This window comes from Phytophthora ramorum (assembly GCF_020800215.1).
Source record: "Phytophthora ramorum isolate Pr-102 chromosome Unknown Phyram_PR-102_s0001, whole genome shotgun sequence".
In the NCBI taxonomy this organism is placed as follows: Eukaryota; Oomycota; class Peronosporomycetes; order Peronosporales; family Peronosporaceae; genus Phytophthora; species Phytophthora ramorum.
Genome location: NW_027150647.1, coordinates 2,974,556 through 2,996,214, shown reverse-complemented (window position 1 = coordinate 2,996,214; position 21,659 = coordinate 2,974,556). Strand labels below are relative to the sequence as shown.

Sequence of the window (21,659 nt, the reverse complement as noted above, 5' to 3'; positions counted from 1 at the left end):
TAATGATATTCATTTCATTCTTGTATCCGTCACTTATCGTCGTGGAATGCTGTGATTTTCTGCCTTCATTGGCTTGTATCGACCATCGAGCTCCAGAGGATAAAATGGTTGGCAACCTCCGCATGAACTAGCAAGATGTGGTGTGGAGTAACATTGACCAATACTAACTCTGCAAATGGGAAATCCAACAGGGGCCGATGTTACTGTCAGTTGGGTGCTCTATAGTGGTGACCTATATTTGATGCATCGTCACACGTCTAAAGTCCTGATGTTGAGGATATTCCTGCCGTAGTATCCTGGTGCTGCGAAAGCTTAGCCCGTCTTTTGTTTCTTCGACACCTGCTCCTCTTGTTCGTTAGGGGCGCGACCGAATACTTCGTTGAGCTGCTGCGAGACTCGAATGAATGTCGTACGCTGCATGACAAAGTCAACATTGACGACACCACTTGTTAGTCTTGTTGTATACGACAAAGTTCACCGGTAAGCTCGTACCTTGCTTATCTCCTTCAGCTTGCTGGCACCCACGTAAGTGCATGTGGAGCGTACGCCGCCCAGGATCTCCTTGCATGTAGAAGCTACAGCGCCACGATACGGAACAGTGACGCTCTTTCCTTCAGACGCACGGTACTCGGCCACACCGCCATTGTGCTTCTTCATAGCCTCCGATGAGCTCATGCCATAGAACCTCTTGAACCACTTACCGTTCATCTCGATCTTGTCACCGCCGCTCTCATCGTGGCCCGCAAGCATCCCCCCGAGCATGACAAAGTCCGCCCCCGCACCGAAGGCCTTGGCCACGTCACCCGGACACGTGCAGCCTCCATCGGAGATGACGTGGCCGTTGAGACCATGAGCAGCGTCAGCGCACTCGAGCACCGCAGACAGCTGCGGGTAGCCCACGCCCGTCTGCTTGCGGGTGGTGCACACCGAGCCTGGGCCGATGCCGACCTTGATGATGTCGGCCCCTGACAGCAGCAGCTCCTCCACCATCTCGCCCGTCACGACATTGCCGGCAATGATCGTGTGCTCGGGGAAGGCCGAGCGCACGCTGCGCACAGCCTGCACAAAGTGCTCCGAGTAGCCGTTGGCCACGTCCAGACAGATGAACCGGATGTCCGCGTGGCTCTTGAGGATGGCCGTGATCTTCTCCAGGTCCGCGGCGCTGGAGCCGGCACTCACGGCCACCGTGGGCAGCACATCTGGGTGCTTGTTGGCGAAGGCGGCCCACTCGGACGGCGTGTAGTGCTTGTGCACGCAGGTGATGAACTGGAACTGGGCCAGCTCCACGGCCATCTCGAACGTGCCGACCGTATCCATGTTGGCGGCGATCACGGGCTGCAGACATCAAGTTAGAGAGGGAGAAGAGGATAAGTGTTGCAGGTGGGCATCCACCTACCACGCCGGACCACGTGCGCTTCGAGTTGAGGAAGCGGAACTCGCGCTGCACGTCCACCTGCGAGCGGCTCTTGAGCGTGCTGCGCTTGGGGCGGATGAGCACGTCCTTGAAGTCCAGACGGACCTCGGTCTCGATGCGCGGCATCTCCGAAGTTCTTCTTCTCTTCTTGGTCCGGCGGCGACTTGCGTCCGAGGCAGCACAATGCAGAATGAGGACGGACCTCGTTTTCAGACTGACGTGGCTGCAACTTCGCACCGTCAATGTAACGTTCACATTCAGTAAATGATATCAGTACAGTTGTGGCTCTCGTATTCATCAGAATGAAACTTATTAGTACTTGAGATTGATCAATTTTCCACAGACCAAACAGACCTAATTACAGTGTACTATTAATGATACTTTACAAGTTATTAGAAGTAAGAGGCGACGAATATGAAGGCGCAACTGTACACGTACCAAGGTTGGGAATATTCGCACGTATATTGTGCTGACTTCAGGGAAAGCGCGTTTCACGTTTCAACGATCGTATCCGGATAAACTCTACTTGCAGTGCATGCGCTCATTAGTTATTGATGCCGCCAAAAATATTCGGCTGGTTGATTCGGCTAGCTCTCTTTCGAAGTATGCTTTGCCCTTGTAAGGTCCATCCTCCGTCCCTGTGCACAATGTCTGTGTAGGACATGCAGCGGCGTGTTCTCTTGTTGGTTGAGTCTGAACGTGAACGAAATAGCCGCAGCCTTATCTCGAACAGATCCGAAGTATTTCAGGATCCACATGAACTATGCTGGAGAACGTGTCGAGGGGATGCCCATGTTGAATTTTGGATTCATGGTATCTGGTACTTGTTTGCGGTCGGTCAATGCGCGCATCAACGGGTGGAAGTCCTGGATTGACAGTTGAAGGGGAAGGGAGAGAGGTGAAGTTACTATTTCGTTGTGATCCCGATCCACGACATATTGGAATGTGCAGCGCCATTGCTGATACTCGCAATCTCGAGAAATTGTCAATCGGCAGATGGGTTAATCGTAACAATCCCACCACACTCCGTTCGCCATGCGTATTGGGGATGGTTGACTTATGCGCTGTGGAGCAAAGCGTCGAGGTGCTCTGTTCGGGAATTAAACATTCGGGATATGGATTTAAGTGAACGTGGCGTGGCAGCGCTCAAGACAGCGCTGAAGGAGAACTACCCTGAACCAGTACCAGATACATTGCGCGCTCCCCAGTACGGATACGTCAACCTTGAGGCGTCTTCTTGTCCTGAATTGACGTCTCTCTTCCTTGAACGAGTCAATCATGTTGTGTCGGACCTTAACAAGGCGCTGAGCGCGTGGGGTGTCGAGCAGTTGACCTTGAAGTATCTGAATGATCTGGTCACTCTTGAAACCTGTTTGAGCTGCTTGGATGGCCGCACATAACGAATGTCTCGAGAACTAGTCGAGTTGATTATTCGGCTGACCGCAGAGCAGGCGACTGCGTTTCAAGTTGCTGTGGATGAGCTGAAGGAACACAACGGCAAGTTCTTGCCTCTTGCGAAAGAGAAGTGTCCTCTCCCGTCAAAGGCTGCAGTGATCAGTTTGATGAAAACTGGAAATGTGCTGTGGGTTACTCGAAGGTTATCCGTCTTTTGGATGAAAACGTGATTGATGTTGATTTTTGGGTACGCGGCGACACCTGAGCAACGCTCCGTTCGTCTACATGTAGGAAGTGCACCCAACGTCTGGGGTAACCCCTACGTGCTAAAACAGCGATTAAGCTGATCTTCGACTATTATCAATTCAAAATACATGTAGTTACCCGGCTTGAAGCTAACTCGCACCGCTTCACCGATACCTCCTAGAGCTAACTCGCACCGCTTCACCAATACCTCCTAGAGCAGTAAGGACTCTAGTTGCAGGCTCTGCCTACAAAGCTTCGTACATACTCTCAACTCTCCCCACTCTTCAAAATTGTCACACGATACCCCACTTCACGACATGAGCTGCAAGGTCTTCTCGTACACAAGGAACGTCACCGCACTGACAGGGAACGCTCTTACCATGGTCGCTCCGAAGCCCTTGAAGAAGAGGCCCGGTCCCTCCTGCATCACCCCAGTCCTCGCAATCTCTACCATCGACATTTGCGTACCCCCAAGCCTCTGCCCCTGAACCCGACTCTTGATCACATCCATAGGCAAGCACATTGCCCACGACAACATGCCTGCAAGTCCCCCCGCTACCATGAGTTTCCAATCCGTCTCGTTCTCCCTCTTCCCCTGTGTCAATGCTCTTTTGGTAGCTTCATAGCACCAGAAGTAGACACCAAAAGATGGCACGTCTCTCAATAGACAGATTTCCCACCCTCGGAATAATGTAGACATCCCATATTTCCTTAAGATCGTCCTGCCTGCAGCTAGTGACCGATGCTCATTGCCCATTGCCCCCGTCTGTAACTGGATCTTGACGTGCTCGGAGGGTGCTGCAAATAGGACTTGGACCAATCCTGCACTGGATCCTGCAAGAAAGTGCCGCGTGTTGGTCATCGCCTTGCCGTCCTGCTGCAAGACGCGCACCATTTGCCCCTGAACGCCGAAAATCACGGCGTTGATTGGCGCGTTACTCAGAACGGGTGACAGCACCCCTCGGAACAGTCCAGCAGCCCCGTCCGAGCTCAGGACGCGTCGTAAACTGCACAGGACGCCTGTTCCAGCCGTGCGACTGGTCTGTAGCTGCACCTTGATAGTGTCCAGAGGGTGCCCGGCCACGATGCCCGCCACGCCCCCCATAGTGCCCGCGTTCAGGTCCTTGGCGATGTCCTCCCACTCCATCGTCCGACGAAATTCTACAAAGAACCTCTCCCGACCAGATTTTGGGATATTCTTTTTATCAGTTCGAAATCATTCCAAACATGGCCGAAATGACGTCGCTCCTGCCGTGGCTCGAGGCTCTGTGCAGCAGCTTCTGCTTCCACGAGCTGCCGTACCCTTGTTTGTATCAAGTGTTGTCCGTGGAAATGGGACACGGACTTTGATGAGAGCGAGAGCCGGTGGCCAACGCCTCCATTTACATGATTTTCTTCGCGCAAGGCGAAAATCTTCAAAACAAACTGAGACTGCAAAAGGTCCGAGAGGCCATAGAGCAGCTAAACGTGCTGACGGTGGTGGATAGCCCCGCGTTTGCGGAGATTTGCTCTCGATTCATGACACTTGACGACCAGGATGACGATGACACTCCTCGCTCAGTGTGGAGATAATGATGGTCTGGAAATTGTCGACGGAAGACGCGCTCGCGACGCAAAATTCGGTTTCGTGGGCGGGATTATTTGGATTCCCAGATGATCCGTAGGAATATTCGACGGATTTTAGGGAGATGATGCAGCAATTGGTGGCTAAGGCCGACACTGGAGAGTGGTGGCACTCGCGTTCTATTGTGGAGGGGAGGACCAGCCACGAGGCGATGCCGATGCGTGCAATTCAGAAAAATCCACGGGGGATAAGAACCTACCTCCACATCGGAGCTTTTTGCTCGTGAGCTTAGGAAACGGATAGATTTTGATGCCCCCCCCCCCCCCCCCCCCCTGTTGTTTATCTCTGTGCGACGATAAACGGTTCTGCTCTGTTGGATGTGTGGAGCATCCAAGATCTTCGACTTGCTACCCACGTGCTGGAAAACCGAGTGTGGACGCTAAAAGCGGATGTTGCCGATCCAGCAGTGGCGCAATTGACGGAAGCCCTAGCTCGAGCGCGGATGGCCTCTCTGAAAATAAGACTTGATGACAGGCACACCGAGCGAGAACACTATGGGCCGGCGGTGATACATGCTGGCTTTTTGTTTACTACTCTCGTTTGTGGACGCTCGCTGTGTCGACTTCCTGGTGCGAATCGCGGGAATATTGTACGATGTCAGATATCAGAGTGGCATACCAGAGAGAATTCTTGGAGAGTTTTACTTTGCAGTCGCTGTATCATCGACGAACAGTGTCTCAGCTGACATCTATCTCAAAGACGACGATGAAAATCTTGATGCGGTCAATAGCGACGAAGCATTCAACCACTCGTCGTACAATGTACAATGGAGATGGCTTGCGTACGCATTGTGGAGCAGCATGTCGAGCCCACACGTACAGCATATGGATCTGGCAACGTTTGCGTTGACAACCTGGGATGTGCGTGCAGTTTGAAGAAGTATTAAAGAGCTCCTATCCTGACCCTGGGTTTGATCATGGCGCAGAGCGTTTAACGTATGGGTTTGTTGAGCTCCGTGAAAGTACTAGGTTTCAACCCCAAGGGCTTGGAAGATGGAGAAGACACGACATTTGCACTTTCTCATGCTTTCCGGTGTAGAGCGCTCCATGATTCTACCGATATGAGTGACCGTGTGGATGCTGTTATTCCTGGCTTCGGGATATGCAAAGTTGGCCTAAGTGACGAGACCAGGCTTGTTCCAGACAATCATAGTACAAACCATAACGGGAAAACGCATTCACGTCCTATAAAACTCTTTGTGGACGACATCGAGAGCTACTCAGTTTTAACAGATTTGTTGGCATTGGTTGGCGGCAAGCTTAATTCGCTGTGGTTTGAAAACACTGGAACGGATCTAGTGACGGTGGACTCGCCGCTGCGAGCCCAAACCTGGAACAGCCTACCCTCTCTGATGCTAACGTGGTTGTGTCGGAACACAACGAAACATTGAACAGGTTACTTATCGATGGTGTTGTGAGTGGACTAGAAGATTGCTTTGATGACTCGTCATTCGAGAGTTAGTTCAAGTAACCCGACATTCTGACCGTTTTTCTAACGTGGTGCTGGATGACCAATGATGTTTGTTCGAGTGGCTAGTGCTTATCAGGGATGACATGCTCACTGCGACGATTCAAAAAGAGGACAATCTTCTTCGGGACAATCATTTCTAATTCGTAATTGCATATCACGTCGAGATATGTCGTGGTATAGTTACGAAGAGACGCCATGTTTTGAAGGCAACCATACTTCTCAAAACTATCGCAGTCGTACATACTTCAATCGACTCACTCCGACGTGATCCTACGTGGATTGCTTTTGTCTTTGGACAGCTTCTAGCGACAACTCAAAGACTCGAAATGAGTGACATTCTCGTGGCTTCAAGCTTGTGTAGTATTTAATTGACTCCAATTGTGCATCTAACCCTTCCCGAAACCAACAAATCAGTAGGTTTCCGCTCATGTTCTTCAATTTTCTTGCAGCATTGGAGACCATCCTACTCGTGAGACTGCAATCTATCTGTTCCTCTTCCTTATCACCCTAAAATCCATTGTTGTACATCTTCACGGGAACGGGATCCATCTTTTTCAAGTTGGGTGGCTCCGCTGTCGCGGGCGGGGCGGTTTGTCCTTGAGTAGTGTCATCGCTGCCGCTGTTCAAGTCGCTCTCGTCTGAAGCCGAATCATCGTTCCCACCAAAGATCTTGTCGAGCCCGATATCAAACTCAATCGCTTGTTGATTACCGCTTCCGGACGGAGACGCCAAATAAACCGTTCCTTCTAAGCTTCCGAACATGTAGCGCACGTCAGCGAGGTCCGAGGCCGCAAGGAAGGAATTGTCTCTGCATTCCGCCAAGCGGAGCATGCACTCGTTCAGGTATTCAACACCATCCTCATCGAAAACCGGCTTCAGGTCTAGAGGGCATTTCTCCGGGCAAGCCTCGCTGCCACTACCGGTCAGGGTCGGGCTGGTCTGGTCGACGTCTAAGAAGTCGAATTGCTTGCCACCGGCTGCAGAGTTGGAGCCAGTCGAGCGAAGATAGTTCGAGTTGCCAGCGTTGGCAGTGCTGGCGACGACTGCCGCGCAGGTAAGAACGCTCGCTAACTTCATTGCGCGGTCGACGTGGAATAAGTTGGAATTGTCTCGCTCTTCGCAAATTGGAAAATGGACTACGCTAGCCCCAACAATGAAGGCCAGTGAAGGATTCATTCATTCGATGTGAAGACTAAAAACGTTTTCCTGATTGCAAGGGTCAAGATCGGTCGCAAGATGCAAAAGCTTCGCGCTCTGGACAAGAACAGGCACTAACTTCCTACATTGTGTACTGTTTGCCTCGTACAAAGGATGATTTACGTTATCCCAGCTCATGCTAATTTAGTACTACAGTAGTACTTCAAAGTATTTTGTCCTTCAAGCAAAATAATGATAATTTGTGAACACGAGGAGTTATCGATAGCGCACGAATGCAATTTCGTAGCTAGAAGTGTCGGTGCTGGAGTCGCTCACCTTGGTTCGGAAGCTCATAGGCTCGCCATATTTATCTCGTACTTCGAAGCACTATTATACTATACGTGTAGTATTGGCGTCTGGGTATAACGACAACGTGTATGACTCTCGTACATTCGGCATTTCATCTTCAAGAAAATCCTAAGAGATGGAACAGACTCACAATCACGTTCGTTACAACTCGATCATGAGCTTTGCTCAAAGAAATTCATGGCTTAAGTTACCAGAGCCAGTGTGATCGTATTGTTTTTTTTTTAATTTATGCTCAAGGCTTCGATGCTTCTCGAGCCTTCGGCTTCTGGGGGCGCAACCACCAATACAACCCGCGTCATTTGTTGTAGTGCCGTAACGATAAACATCTCTTTCGTTGTGGTAAATATCCCACAGTACCTGTAGGTGGTGCGGCTTGGGCAACTGAATTGCGATCAAACCAAGCCTGGATTCGTGCCTGCGGTGCCAAGAGTACAAAGCCATACCAGAACTCTGTTGGGCAAAATCGGGGTCGATATTCAGACACCTTTGTGGTGTAGTGAATTGACCGGAGCTGCCGTCGCCGTGGCCGCCGTTGCTTTCGAGGTCTGGTCGTCAGAATCCCGTTGGGGGAAGTGTGCGACAGGGCGTTGATTGGCCTAGAAGACCCGCGGCAGAATGACAAGGCACAAGAGCGAGGTGATGTACGGCACACTACGGCCTGACGAGGAGTCATGTCAGGGAAGATATCCGAGTCGTGCCCTTTGAAGAGAAGTCGCATCCGGGAGATATGCCGGATACGCCTCCTGAGACCTCGCTGAGCAGTCGTCAGGAATCCAGGAGTTTCCCAACGGACGAGTTCACACTAGATATTTGTATTGAGATATAGGAAACCATAGTATAGCGATAAGCGCCCGCAAGGCGCAACAAACAGAGCAGATTTTCCTCCCGATCGCACAAGAGTCAAGTCCGGCTACGGTAAGTGTCCGTAGTGTCTGGTCCCGCTTGATCGCCAGGATTATGCCTGCCGGTGGACTCGTGAGCTGATAACTCAAGTGTTCATCCGCCCGGCAAGTCCAAGAAGTAGAGATTGTGTGATTGATTTGCTGCGTGTTGCAGAGAACGAGAGAGCTCGTTCGACCTAGGAGTGCTACAGAAGCCTCCTATCTATCTACCTACCGGGGCTTTGCTCCGGCCCCCTCGCTTACCGGCTGAAAAGTCCTGGACCCTTCCTTCTGAGGGCCAGCGAGGTTTGACTTAGTGTGTGTTGCAGACTAGCCTGTGCTCGTGGCTAGTGCTGTTGTATTGATTGGTTGTCCTACCGACAAGTCGGAGTGCGCAGGGTCATTAACCAACCCGGTGCTAGGGCTGAATCAAGGCCTTCAGGTCGAGACTTCGCCCGATATTCACCTCGTCTTCAAGGGCGAGGTGTGTGTTGTGGGTGGGAGTACTAGCAGACATAATTCTGGCGTGTTCCTACACGACAACTGGTGCCGCGACCCGGGATTGGTGTGACCTTCTGTGTGTTGTGACTTGTTTACAGACAATCAAAGTACGAGCAAAAAACAAGTGTGGAAGAAGAATAAAATGGTGAAAGGATCAACAGCGATACCAGCTACCCCGATGAAGTCCGGCGGCGGCCGTAACGAGCTTTCGAGTTCAACATCGGTGACTCCGCGCATGGCAGGAATTGCCGAGCGCTCGGTCAGCTTCGAAGACTCAGCGGGTGATCTTGACACCAACGGTGAAGATGTTGAAGCCTATGATGACCTGGAGGAGAAGGCGGGAGAACCAGCGATGGTGACGCCCGATTCCCCGGAAGACGCGAGATTGACGGCGACGCACAGCGGAGGGCTGCGGTCGATAACGAGGAATCTCGCGGATGAGCTGGACGCGGTCGCAGGACCCGAACCAGCATATGATGATGATGAAGATGATGAAGAGAGGATGCCCGCGAGAGCGGACGTGAACTCGGCGATGCCGCGAGGCAATCGCCCACCGATCAACGGAGATACTCCAATCGCTAACAAGGTCCTCGGCCGATGCCTCGAACTGATGTGGACAGAAAGCGCTTGGATACCGATGTTTGCGCCGAGACCTGTCCGCCAAGCTGTCTGGGCGGACATTAGCAGCGAAATCGCGTGGCCAGTGAACTCAACGAGTACTCGTCAAGTCGCGGAGGATACGGTCTCCCTGCTGACTGCGATGGGCTTGGAAACGCAGACGTACCCTTCGGATGTGATCCTGAAAGACTGGTCACCATCGGCCGCTGGAGCCGAATTGCAGAAATGGAAGAAGAAGCTCCGTATTGCGTTTAGGGCTACCGATCGTACCGGAAGGCAACCAGTGGCGCGCAAAGCTGGGGAAACTGTCGACCCATCGATGATACCATTACCGCAAACACCCAAGCGGCATGGAGGCACCGGTGCAAGTGAACAACAGCTGGGTGGAGCATTCGCTACGACGGCCGAGCGTTCCCCGTACTTTCAAGACTCGCACATGGTGACACCTCGTTCGACTAATCGATCTGCGCGGCTAGCGCGTGATACCGATAACTTAAACCCAACGCGGAACTCGAAACGAGGACCCGGACGACGTCCTGGGTGGAAACTGTCCGGCAACGATGACTCATCGGACGACGGACGTGACCTGCTGGATTTTAATGGGGATGGTGACAACTTAGCTGCTGAATTTGCGCGTCAGATGCGTGAAGCAAGCAATATGGAAAGTTTGAATGTTACACCGAAACTCGAGATTGCAACGCATCGACCCCTCGCCCAGATCAAGCCGTACCTCGGACTCCGCGACAAGCAAGAAAATTCAATGCAGTGGCTACGAGCCTTCATCTATGAGATGAAAGGGACGCATACCCCGCCTAATGAGTGGTGCATGGCTTTTGAACTGAGCCTCCGGGACGGAGCCCTTCATTGGTACCGTCAACTCCCAAGGAGGACTCGGCGCGACTGGCAGCTGCTCAATGCAGAGTTCATCGAGTACTATTGCTCGCAGTTTAACGAGTCGGCCAAGACTCGGTACTATTCAGCGGAACGGAAGGACAAAGAACACATCTGTGATTACTTGAACCGACTCAACGGTTATGCAAGGAACGCCGATGTTCGATTTGCGAACGGCGGACGGGAAGCGCGTGACCACGTTCGACGATTCTTAAAGACGTGTGGAGACAAGAGCCTCCAAAACCGTCTTGGACACTTGCAGGTGAGCGACATCCATGACTTGGAACGGATGATCAACGAGATCTTGAAAATGGAAGATCGTGGCTCCTCTAAGGAGACATCACAGTCCACACATCGGGGTCGCGACCTGCCACGAGGCCGCGACAACTCTCGACGACGTGACGACCGGCGCACTGACGATCCTCGGGATGGGTACCGCCGGGACAGACGTGACCGCGATAACGAGCGTCGACGCGACGACTATCGCAATCTGCCACGAATGATGTTGGCCGAAGCCACGTTGACAGAACTCATTGCTGAGATGCAACTCCGGGATCCGAATGCAGACTACACCGACCATTCCGGTTCACGTCGAGATGAGTACAGCGATGACGAACACTTTTCTGAGTCGGAATACTACGATGACGAACACTTTTCTGAGTCGGAATACTACGATGACGAAAGAAGCGATGGTTACGTTTCGGAAGATGATGAACGACACCTCGCTGCGGCTAATGAAGGCGAACGACGAACTGCTGCTGAGGGCACCTATGGCCGGACTGACAATCGCCCACCAAGGGGTGACCGACCTAAGCGCGGCGGAGACCGCGGTGACCGTTTTCGTGGTCGAGACCGACGCGACAGCGGCCGTCAGTATGGCCCGTGCGCTGCCTGCGGTGGTCTCACTCACTCTGCGCACTATTGTTACAAGCGCTGCAAACTATGCAAACCAGTGCATGATGCAGGCAAGTGCGAAGCTTTCCAAGAACTCGCAAACCTCGTCAAGAACAAGGTTGACAAGAAAGACCTCTCGCCCGAGCTCCAGACCCTCGTATTTGGGCATTTAAACTAGGCAGCCCGCCAACTGAACCTGGGTTGGTCCCTAACGGGCTGCTACAGTTAGCCGAACCCGCGCTCGACGCAGATTGTATCTACGCGTACGTGGGCAAGTGCGAATGGCCGAATAATGACGACGGAGATGGAGTGAAATGGACTGACAATAAAAAGGAGAGAGTTTTAAACCTCGGTGGAGGCGATGTGAGTGAAGATGAAGAAAGCGGGTCGAGTGAGTGCGAAGCCTGGGTCTCGAGTGCAGTGGCTGAGGAAAAGTTACCTCGAGGACTCGCCAAGACGGTGAGATTGCTACCAGGAGAACGACTGGGGTGGTGGTCGTCGCAGAAGTTCGACCGAAGAGTGAGGATGAGAGCTCTGGTTATGGGAGCGGTAAACGACACACGAATGCGGATACTGCTCGACACTGGGGCAAATGTGAGTGTCATTACAACGAAGATGGCAAAGAAGCTGAAGATGAGGACCGATCCAGACAACGGTCGACGGCTGGAAATACAAGGAATACAGAAAGGAAAGATAGCGACCACACGCCGAGCACTCGTCAAGGTGACCCTCGGCTGGGAGCGCGTGTACGAGTTCGAGGTGTGGATTATGGATCACAGTGCTGGAGTTGATGTGGTGCTTGGCACCGATTTTATGATCCCAGCCGGAATTCGCATCGACCTATTTCACGCCACTGTACAACTCCCGGACGAGGTCAGGATCCCATTGATCAAGATGCAAAACATGATGGATGACGATAATCCCGGGCGTAGGCATGTCTTCGGTGGTCCTACCGAGTTTTTACAGATACCTGGACACGAATGGGGAGAATTCCGGCTACAAAAACGGAAACCAACGCTGGATACACATGCTGTATGGATCCGACGAACGGACTGCTTGGTGCCGACTGTGACGAGGTTTCGACGTGGTCACCCGGAGCGAGTTCGATTGACGAATATCACCGATAACTTGGTGTTTTGTCCGATTCACTTGCCCTTTGTGATGTGGGTACCACATGGTGACTTGCCGGTCGAAGCAGGCTACGTTCGACTCGATTCAAGGAAGTACCAGGAATGGCAAGTGATTGCTTATGCTGAATCACGGGATCAAACCCTGTACGAGAAAGAAGCCACGTTGTACCAAGAATGGCTCGCCAAACAACCTTCGGCAGTGGAGAAAGGCGATTATACACCACCCCGAGGAGTGCGAAGCCGGCCACCTGACTATTTCAGTGATGAAGGCGAGCATCTCACGTGCGCCCAGCGTTGGAACGACTCCTGCAACAACGCGACGACGAGATATCGGCCAACGAAACTGATGGCTTGCCAGTGGGCAATGATCCAGAATCTATACCGATCGCACCGTCTGCCAAGATCACGGTTAGCGGAGACGTACCACCAGGGGTGACCACCAAGACATCGTTCAACATCAGAGAATCCGCAGTTGGCGAAGTCAATAAAGAGGAACCGCCGCCCAAGGGGAACAAAATAGACAAGAACCCGGCGACGGTGCTCGAGAAGACATTCATGGCGGTAATGAGGGTTCTAAACACCGAAGGACATGAAACCATGAACGTCGATGAAGCAAGGGACTCGGCTGAACACCAAGCCAACCACATTGAACTTGAAGACTATGCGCAAGAACTTGCCTTCCTTCCGGACCTGACCGAGACCTCGGTCACGATACTGGACTATTCGGCGCCAAATGTACAAAACGTCGAGTTCAAGGGTGGGCAACAGAAGCGACTAATCAATGTGCTCAAGAAACACGAGCAAATCATGATTTCGAGTGGTAACACGCTTCCTCCACCAGCTTATGGAGTGGTTTGCGATATTGATGTCAAGGAGCACGCTCCTATCAAACAGCGTGCCCGACGAGTGGCGCTTCGACACATGCCAAAGCTATATAAGCTTCTGAAAGGGCTGCTCAAAGCTGGATTGGTGTCGTTCTCGGATAGCCCGTGGGCGTCGCCAATTGTGATAGTGCTGAAAAAGAACGGCGTGGATATTCGGCTGTGCATTGATTACAAGATGGTGAACGCCGTCACAACGATCTTGGAATACGCGATGCCACTCGTCGATGATCTGCTGACGGGTCTAGAGAGCTACCTATGGTTCTGCTCGCTCGATGCGGCCAGCGGATTCTGGGCGATAATGATGACTCATCGAGCGCGAAATATCTCAGCATTTGTCTGTGCACTGGGGCACTTTGAATGGCTTCGAATGCCATTCGGCCTCAAGAACGCGCCTATGATCTACCAACGAATGATAGACAACGCGTTGTGGGGATTTGTCCAACCAAAAGGTGGGTGGAATCATTACGCGAAACTGATGCATGCAGCCGAGGAACAGGCCACGCTGTTACGAGGAACCAACAACGAAGAGTCACTGAAGCTGTCAGCACCTGAAACGAGCCCTCGGACGAAGTTTGACGCTGACCACGAAGCCTCGTCAACCATGGACCCAGTGGCACGACTCGTGAACAGCCCAATAGCTGACATGTTTTCGAACGGTGAACCCGACGAGTCTGTATTGGTCCCGGTGTTTGATCGGCGATCTTTCGTGGATGATATCTGCTTCGGCGGAGCAACGTTTGACGACTGTCTGGCGACATTGGACCGTCTACTAAGTCGGTTTGCCGAGTGTCGAATCAGCGTCAGTTTCACGAAAAGCATCTTCGTTCAGTCGAAAGTGGACTTTCTGTCGCATGCGGTGTCACCTGCCGGCATCCAAGCAGATCCGAAGAAGCTAGCTGCGATTACCGAACTCTCGTTCCCGAGATCCAAGAAAGGAATGCAATCCTTCTTGGGTGCGTTGAACTACTACAGTCGATTCATCCAAGATTTTGCCGTATACGGTGCTACACTGTATCAGCTCAAAGATACAGACTTTGGACCCGGAGGTGACTTGTCAACAGCGAAACGAAGTTTCGCCGCGCTCAAGCAGAAGGTGGCGGATGCGCCGATCCTCCGACATTTTGACCGATCCAAGTCGGTTCATGTCATGTTATTCGCAAATGAATGGGCGTTAAGTACCACGCTAATGCAGGAGCACGAAGGCAAGCTGCACCCCGTACGGTTCTGTGGACGAGTTTTGAAGGAAGCCGAGATGAACTATCTCCCGGCGGAAAAAGAGGTCCTGGCATTGTTGCTGTTGCTGAAGATGTGTCACACTCAGTTGGCCGGACAGACACTTCACGTATATACACGATTTTCGACACTCGACTGGGTACACCGATCAAAGTCACTCTTTGGACGAGCAGTACAGTTCTCGGTGTTGCTATCACCATGGCACCTGAAAGTGCAACGAGTCAAAGAAAAAGACTGTGTGTTTGCTCAGCTCCTACAGTCGACGATAACGAACTTTGTCGACCTTGAAGAATCGCTAGCACTCGTAGCACCACCAACGAATGGACCCTGAACTCCTTTATGCACGTCTCCCTCGCGACTACCGAGGACTCGTGGTGTCTTTTGATGGATCAGCGAAGACGGAAAAGTACGGCGGATACGGTAGCTGTTCGTGGATTGTGTGGCGACTCCCTGAGTGGAAGATAGTGATCGCCGCGAGTGCGTATCTCGAGAGCACCATGGTAAATGTTGCGGAATACACAGGCATGAACAACGGAGTACAAGCTGCGTTAGATCACGGTGCCGAGGACTTGACCGTGGTCGGAGACTCGAGACTCGCAATCCAGCAATCCCTAGGGGTGATCGCATGCAGGAAGGAGTCGCTGATGGCATTATTGAATCGCCACAAAGTACTTACAGCGAAACTTCGGTCCATAAAGTACCTGCATGTGTTGAGAGAGTACAATGCAGCGGCAGACTCGTTAGCAGGCGAAACACTAGAGATGAAGGTATCGAAGGTGGTTCTCAGCAAAGACAGGCAAGCCGAGCTTTCAAGCTTGAATAGGATTCCCGAAAGGATCTATGAAGCCCCGCAAGAGAGCATCAATGTGGTTACGCTGAGTCCTGATAATTTCGTTCAAGTCTTGGACGCCCAAATGATGTCGACACGCAAAACATTCGTCGATTTTGTACGACGAGAGCTAGGCGAGGTCTCGGTAATGACAAGACGACAGCGCAAGAAACGTGTTAGGTTTGCAGATGAAGTCGCCTCTGAGCAACTCACTGAGCCGACGGAGCGGACAAATGCTACAGGGGCACCCACCAAGAATACGCTGAATGAACAACCCAGACCTGAGCAATCACTGACGGTAAACGCAGATGACATCGACCCAGTGGCAGTACAGGAAGAGCGGCGAAGCCGTATTTCCAAGCCCAAGACGAGGAAGTGAGGTGGTCTAACCTGAAATCGGTACTGCGCGGAAACTTGGAAAATATTGGCTACAAGGCAGCTCGAAATGCCTGGAAGATTGCCGACAAGTTTGTGTTAACGAAGGATGGGTTGCTGTACTACTTAGGAGTAAGTCGTCGGCGAAGTGATAACCAGCAAGCAGAGACCAAGCTGCGCCTCGTAGTACCAACAACGATGATTCAAGAAGTCTTGCAGAACTGCCATGACTCGCTGGAAGGCGGCCACCAAGGCGTGGTCCGGACATACCAGCGAGTAAAGTTGGACTATTATTGGCTAGGTTTGTACGCTGATGTGGAGAAGCACGTGAAGTCGTGCCTGGATTGCAGTTCCAGTAAGAGCCGTCCACAGCTTCGAGGATACTCTCCAGGCAATATCCTAGCCGAACGACCATTCCAGATCGTGTCAATGGACTTCGTCATACCCTTGCCGAAGTCGCGACGCGGTAACACTGCGCTACTACTGTTCCAGTGCTCGTTCACTGGATTCGTGGTTGCCAAAGCTATGTCGGACACGTCCGCTCTCATGGTAGCCCAAGCTTTCGAAGAATGCATATACCGACGTTTCGGTGCACCTGCACTCATTCGGCACGACAGGGATCCTCGTTTTATGAGTGAGGTCTTTCAAGCCTTTGCTGATATGATGCAATCGAGATCGAGAGCGACTTTAAGCTATCGACCGCAAGCTAATGGCCAACAAGAGCGATCAGTAAAGACCGTCATGCAGTCAGTGAAAGTGTACGTCGAAGATCCGCTGCAGCAGGACTGGGACGAGATTGCAGAGCGATTAGTGTTCGCAATCAACAATTCGCAAGATACGACGCGAAAGGAGACCCCGTTCTTCCTAGTACATGGGTGGGACGCTCACTCGTCGCTGCATGCAATGACGTCTTCACTACGACGAGGTTCCGGTAAGCAATCTGATGCATTAGCATGGCGAAGAGAGGTGAATCGCCAGCAAGGAATAGCGCTTGAAATGGCCAAGGAGTACCAAGCAGCAGAAAAGACGCGTCGAGCCAAGGAACATAACGAAGCCTTAAGTCGAAAAGAACAGGCAGCTGTACCTCGACGATCGAACGATGAGACGCCGGACTACCATCCAAATGGCGAACGAACAGACGACGAACATACTGAAGCAGTGACGAAGTCTCTCTTCGAACCAGGAAGCCGTGTCTGGCTGTATATGGAGCGCGTCAAGCCCGGATTGACTAAGAAGCTTGCCCACCGATGGCACGGCCCGTTCAGGGTAAAGAACAAGGTGGAAGAATACGCCTATGAGCTGGAACTGCCCGATCGGAGTGGATATCGTTTCTATCCAGTGGTTCATGTGTCACGCCTGAAGGCAGTAAGCGAGTTCGAGGACCGACCGAGGACTCGGTTGACGCAGGATGTGACTGAGGATTCACGTTTCGACTTTGATGAAGAACTCCTGCCCGAAGATAGCTGGGAGCCTGACCGGCTGGCTGGTGAAAGCGAGGTCCTGGAGATCCTCGACGATCGAATGCCCATGTCAACGAGGACTGCGCGATCGATCAGAGAGTTTAAGATCAAATGGGCTGATCAGGACGAGCCAACATGGGAACCCATATCGAACCTCTCGTGCGGGGGCATGCTGTATGATTACTTGCAGCGAAAAAAGCGTGAACAGCGCTTGCAGATGGTCCAAGTCGCTGACGAGGACTAGACAACATTAGTTGTCATCATGATGACCTGTACTTGGGGCAATGCAGCCCAAGACTACAGACGAAAACAGCTACTGCAGCAGACTACATATTGCATTTGATGAATTTGTGAACGAACAATGGAGATCCGGAATGAAGCATTACGAAAGAAGAAGAAGCTCCAAGATGCACCACCTACACTAAGACGCTACGGCTAACACTGGATGCGCTTGGAGAACACGTGACGACACTTGCGAGATGACGACCGAGACTTAGATGGTCGTCACGGTCCCGACTACAAGCCCGTGAAGGCTAGGATCAGCAGAAGTCTTAGACGCAGGGTCTTCTGGAACCGGAACCGAATCCTCGCTGCCAGACTCACCTTCCTTAGACCACGTCTCGACCATCTCATGCCAACCAGGGTGAATGTCAGCATCCGAGAGCTCGGGGTTCACCACCACAGCACGACCAACCTCAACATCCGTCATTCCCCGAGGCACGAATAGCTCGACCGATGGGTTGCACGGGACGAACGTAGTGTTGTACGGGTGCTCGCTGGGGATGTCGATCCAACAATTGCGCCAAGGCTGACGAGAATCCAAAATTGCCACCTCGGTGCACCAGTCTTCAGTGGTCGGAGCCCATGGGAGAACCTCAAACGGGTAAACCAGCATCGATGGTTCAAACAAAAACTCTGCCGGAATTTCACGTTCACCACGATCATTTTCAAGGCACCATTTCCAGAACGGCACGAACTTGTTGCGTAGATTGTCAGCACGCTTCTCCCGACCGCTCAAGTAGTTGTACCATGCCGCCCGGACAGCCTGAACAACGACCGAGTTTCCGCCATGAGTATGGATCAGCACGCTCGACTGCACCGATCAGAACCCAATGCCCGCGCTCCCATAAGGCATAGCCAATGTCGTCACTCTCGGTGTCCTCTGCAGCGAGACCTTGAGTTTGACGCCATAGCTTGACCGTGCGGTGTGTCTTTGGTCCGCGAATCGAGATGTGGACATCAGGCATGAACGGTTCCACGTCAAATAAGCACGCGTGGTCTGGCATCTTTCGCTGGACTTGTCGCCACGGATGATCAGGCCGCTTCCAGTCTGCAAAGGCTTTAATACCCTCTGCGGAACAAAGCGTAACGAGATCTCCAAGAATCGGCGTTGGCGTCCGGTAATTAATGATCTGGTTCCAGCACATTTGAGATCCTTTCAAGCGGAAACCAGGCTCCAAGAAGTCATAGGCCCAGCCAACGAGTTTTCGTGAAGGCCTCACGAGAGGTTGCCACCCTCGAATTGCTGGAGGAAGGCTCGCTACCGGAGTCGCTGCATTCGGGTTGGTGCCAGGTGTCGTTGACAAAGTTGCCAAGACAACGGTGTGCGGCCGTACAGGACGGTGATCACGCCTGACTGCAACCGGGTCTAGAGCAGACATTGGAACAGGGGTGTGTGGCGCACGGAAACCTCCAGCAGATGGCCGAACGGGCGGGTGTTTGTGAGAGTCCGCCCCATGCTCCACTGCTCCAAGCTCCACTTCTGTCGATTGTCCACCCTCTTTCTCCTCCTCCGAGATCTCACTGTGACGCGGTCGAGAAGCAGCCGACTCCGGACTACCCGGTAGGCTTGAGACCGGAGTGCCAAATCCAAGAATGAAGTCGTTATCTACCGCCTCCTGCGCAATTACACTTGTCGAGCTCTGACGAGATAAGGCGGCGGCAGCACGAGTCGAGCTGCGACGAGATGTCCGAGAAGCTGGGGCCTCCGCTGCATGAGTGGAAATTACACTGGATGGAGACGACGGAGCCGACGATAAAACGATGGTGGACGCCACAGATGACGTGCTAACAGTTGACCGAGGAGTCGTTGGCAAAGAGGTAGAAGTGGCTTGTAGAACTGCAACCTCCGATAGAGTCAATGATGCCAGACTCGATTCCAGTGCCGGCTTAGAACGAATCTTGCGCCCAGAAGGCTGTGGCGGGGAACGGATCTTCGGTTGAACATGCACCGTCTTCGGACCTACCTTCTTGGTAGCTTTCGCAGCCGACCGAGTTTTGCGCGACTTGCGATTAGCAGCTTTCTTGTTGACAACGGCCAGCTGCGGTCGAGACCGCTTTCCGAGAGGTGACACACCCGAAGGCGGCACGCTGGATGGAGATATTGCGGGCGAGGAGTCCGACGGACCATTGCGGCCCTCAACTTCACCCTCGCCACCTCCAACAAGGTCGCTGTCCGAATCAACAGTACCCAGAGCTAATCCGGCGTAGACAGACGACTCGCTATCACCCAGGGTGTCATCACGGAGATGATGAACCAGACTGGCAATTCGCCGAGCCGAAGCTTTTGGCGTCAACGACGGATCCAGCTCCTGGACGGCGTCGCGAACGATAGCAATAGCCTCCGAGTCCAAACCCAGCAGAGCGAAGTCTAGCTCGCCGACACATCCGCCTGAGGTAACGTCCAAGACGATGTCAGAATTACCGGCCGAGATGACAAGCAAGGGGGCAAAGACCTACCTTTCGACAAAACGAGCAGTGTGTCAGCATCCAAATCGCGCTGATCGACATATTGACGAAGGCACTGGTTTGCTTTCAGAGTTTTAGCCACCGTGAATTTCATGTCTTTGAGCAAGGCTCGTTGAGACCGATCAGCGGCGGCATCGCCAAAATGAGTCAAGTATCGGTGAAGCTGGTTCACGCGATCAGAAAATAGCGCCAGGTTCTTCTTGTAATGTTCGCGTTCAAGGTTGAGCTTTCGCTCCAGTGCCTGCAGCGAGTCATCGGCAGCCTTCAATCGAGCTGTAGCTTGCGCTACCACCTCACTGTGGACTGCCATTTGAGCCGCTTGCTCGGTGAACTGACGATCACTGGCTATGCGGAGTCGATTCGCTCTCGTCACCGATCTGGAAAGCTCGGCGTTTTCAGCTTGGGATTGCGCAAGTAGCAGCTGCGCCGTCTCCAACTTCATCTTGTCACCAAAAGCGGCACGCTCGGCAGCTTCCTTCGCAGCCTGCGCATCTTTGACTTGCGCTTGCAGCTGTCCTAGCTCCTCAACGAGGTTGCGGGGGTCTTCCTCCGGTTGGCCTAAGGCGGCAACAAGGTCTGAAATTGACTGAGCATCGGCGATTTTGCGATTGCGTACGTGGCTTGGACAGCGAGGCGGGTTCAGCATCAGCTGCGTAATACAGCGGACCGCATCGGTCAGTCGCGAACCAAGAACCGCTGATAGCCTGTCGGATGTCTCCTCCGAGGCGTCCATCAAGAGACCATGCAATGCCGTGCCTTCGATCTCGGTTAGTCGAGGTGCGCGCAGATGCGTCAATACCGATGTCTACAGTCGCAACGAGGAGTCGGCAAGCATGTCAAAATGAGTGACGAGTGGCGATAGAATTGGTGCAACACGTACCGACTGCTGTGTACTGTCAGGGGTTGCATCACGACTTGACGTCAGAACAAGAGCTGTTGACGAAGTCGCAGCATGGGTCATAGTCATCACTGCCGGTGACGGCACGACTGCACCTGCAGACGAGGACTCGTTTGCAATTGGAGTGTGCGCAGCACCAGCGGAAGAAACTGCTGCACTCGAGTCCGAGTTCTGCGCGAGCAGCAGAACAGCGAAAACAAAGCAGGTCATGTGAGTTCGAGATAGCGGAGCAAGCGACGCCAACGATGAGGAGCAAGAACGTACCGAGTTGTCGTTGGTCGCATCAGGCCAGCCCATGCGGCGTGCAATTATCCGAGCAGACTCAAGCGCAGGAGAGGGCTTGGACATGGAGTGCACTCGACGCGCCACAACGCTCGCCAGGTGCGGTGGTTCGCGATGCGGCGGGGGCAGTTGTGGTGTAGTGAATTGACCGGAGCTGCCGTCGCCGTTGCCGCCGTTGCTTTCGAGGTCTGGTCGTCAGAATCCCGTTGGGGGAAGTGTGCGACAGGGCGTTGATTGGCCTAGAAGACCCGCGGCAGAATGACAAGGCACAAGAGCGAGGTGATGTACGGCACACTACGGCCTGACGAGGAGTCATGTCAGGGAAGATATCCGAGTCGTGCCCTTTGAAGAGAAGTCGCATCCGGGAGATATGCCGGATA

At 52.8% G+C, this 21,659-nt stretch overlaps 6 protein-coding genes across 6 annotated transcripts; 2 read left to right on the top strand and 4 right to left on the bottom strand.

The window, feature by feature from the left end:
• Positions 1 to 312: 312 nt before the first annotated feature.
• KRP23_674 (GMP reductase) lies at positions 313 to 1,540 on the bottom strand (the record flags this gene model as incomplete). The annotated part of the gene is made up of 3 exons (XM_067891732.1): positions 313 to 414; positions 493 to 1,335; positions 1,397 to 1,540. The coding sequence occupies 3 exons, from the start codon at positions 1,538 to 1,540 to the stop codon at positions 313 to 315; spliced, it is 1,089 nt and encodes a 362-aa protein (XP_067751236.1).
• Positions 1,541 to 3,365: 1,825 nt separating this feature from the next.
• On the bottom strand, positions 3,366 to 4,202 carry KRP23_673 (Mitochondrial basic amino acids transporter; the record flags this gene model as incomplete). Its single annotated transcript, XM_067891721.1, has 1 exon — positions 3,366 to 4,202. The coding sequence occupies one exon, from the start codon at positions 4,200 to 4,202 to the stop codon at positions 3,366 to 3,368; it is 837 nt and encodes a 278-aa protein (XP_067751235.1).
• Positions 4,203 to 6,656: 2,454 nt separating this feature from the next.
• On the bottom strand, positions 6,657 to 7,226 carry KRP23_672 (uncharacterized protein; the record flags this gene model as incomplete). The annotated part of the gene is made up of 1 exon (XM_067891710.1): positions 6,657 to 7,226. The coding sequence occupies one exon, from the start codon at positions 7,224 to 7,226 to the stop codon at positions 6,657 to 6,659; it is 570 nt and encodes a 189-aa protein (XP_067751234.1).
• Positions 7,227 to 13,167: 5,941 nt separating this feature from the next.
• On the top strand, positions 13,168 to 15,018 carry KRP23_671 (Retrovirus-related Pol polyprotein from transposon 17.6; the record flags this gene model as incomplete). The annotated part of the gene is made up of 1 exon (XM_067891698.1): positions 13,168 to 15,018. One exon carries the CDS (start codon positions 13,168 to 13,170, stop codon positions 15,016 to 15,018), a length of 1,851 nt encoding a protein of 616 aa, XP_067751233.1.
• A 1,071-nt stretch (positions 15,019 to 16,089) lies between these two features.
• On the top strand, positions 16,090 to 17,595 carry KRP23_670 (Transposon Ty3-I Gag-Pol polyprotein; the record flags this gene model as incomplete). The annotated part of the gene is made up of 1 exon (XM_067891687.1): positions 16,090 to 17,595. One exon carries the CDS (start codon positions 16,090 to 16,092, stop codon positions 17,593 to 17,595), a length of 1,506 nt encoding a protein of 501 aa, XP_067751232.1.
• Positions 17,596 to 17,867: 272 nt separating this feature from the next.
• On the bottom strand, positions 17,868 to 21,294 carry KRP23_669 (uncharacterized protein; the record flags this gene model as incomplete). The annotated part of the gene is made up of 6 exons (XM_067891676.1): positions 17,868 to 17,884; positions 17,955 to 18,015; positions 18,968 to 20,022; positions 20,091 to 20,904; positions 20,980 to 21,168; positions 21,262 to 21,294. The coding sequence occupies 6 exons, from the start codon at positions 21,292 to 21,294 to the stop codon at positions 17,868 to 17,870; spliced, it is 2,169 nt and encodes a 722-aa protein (XP_067751231.1).
• Between the last annotated feature and the right edge of the window lie 365 nt (positions 21,295 to 21,659).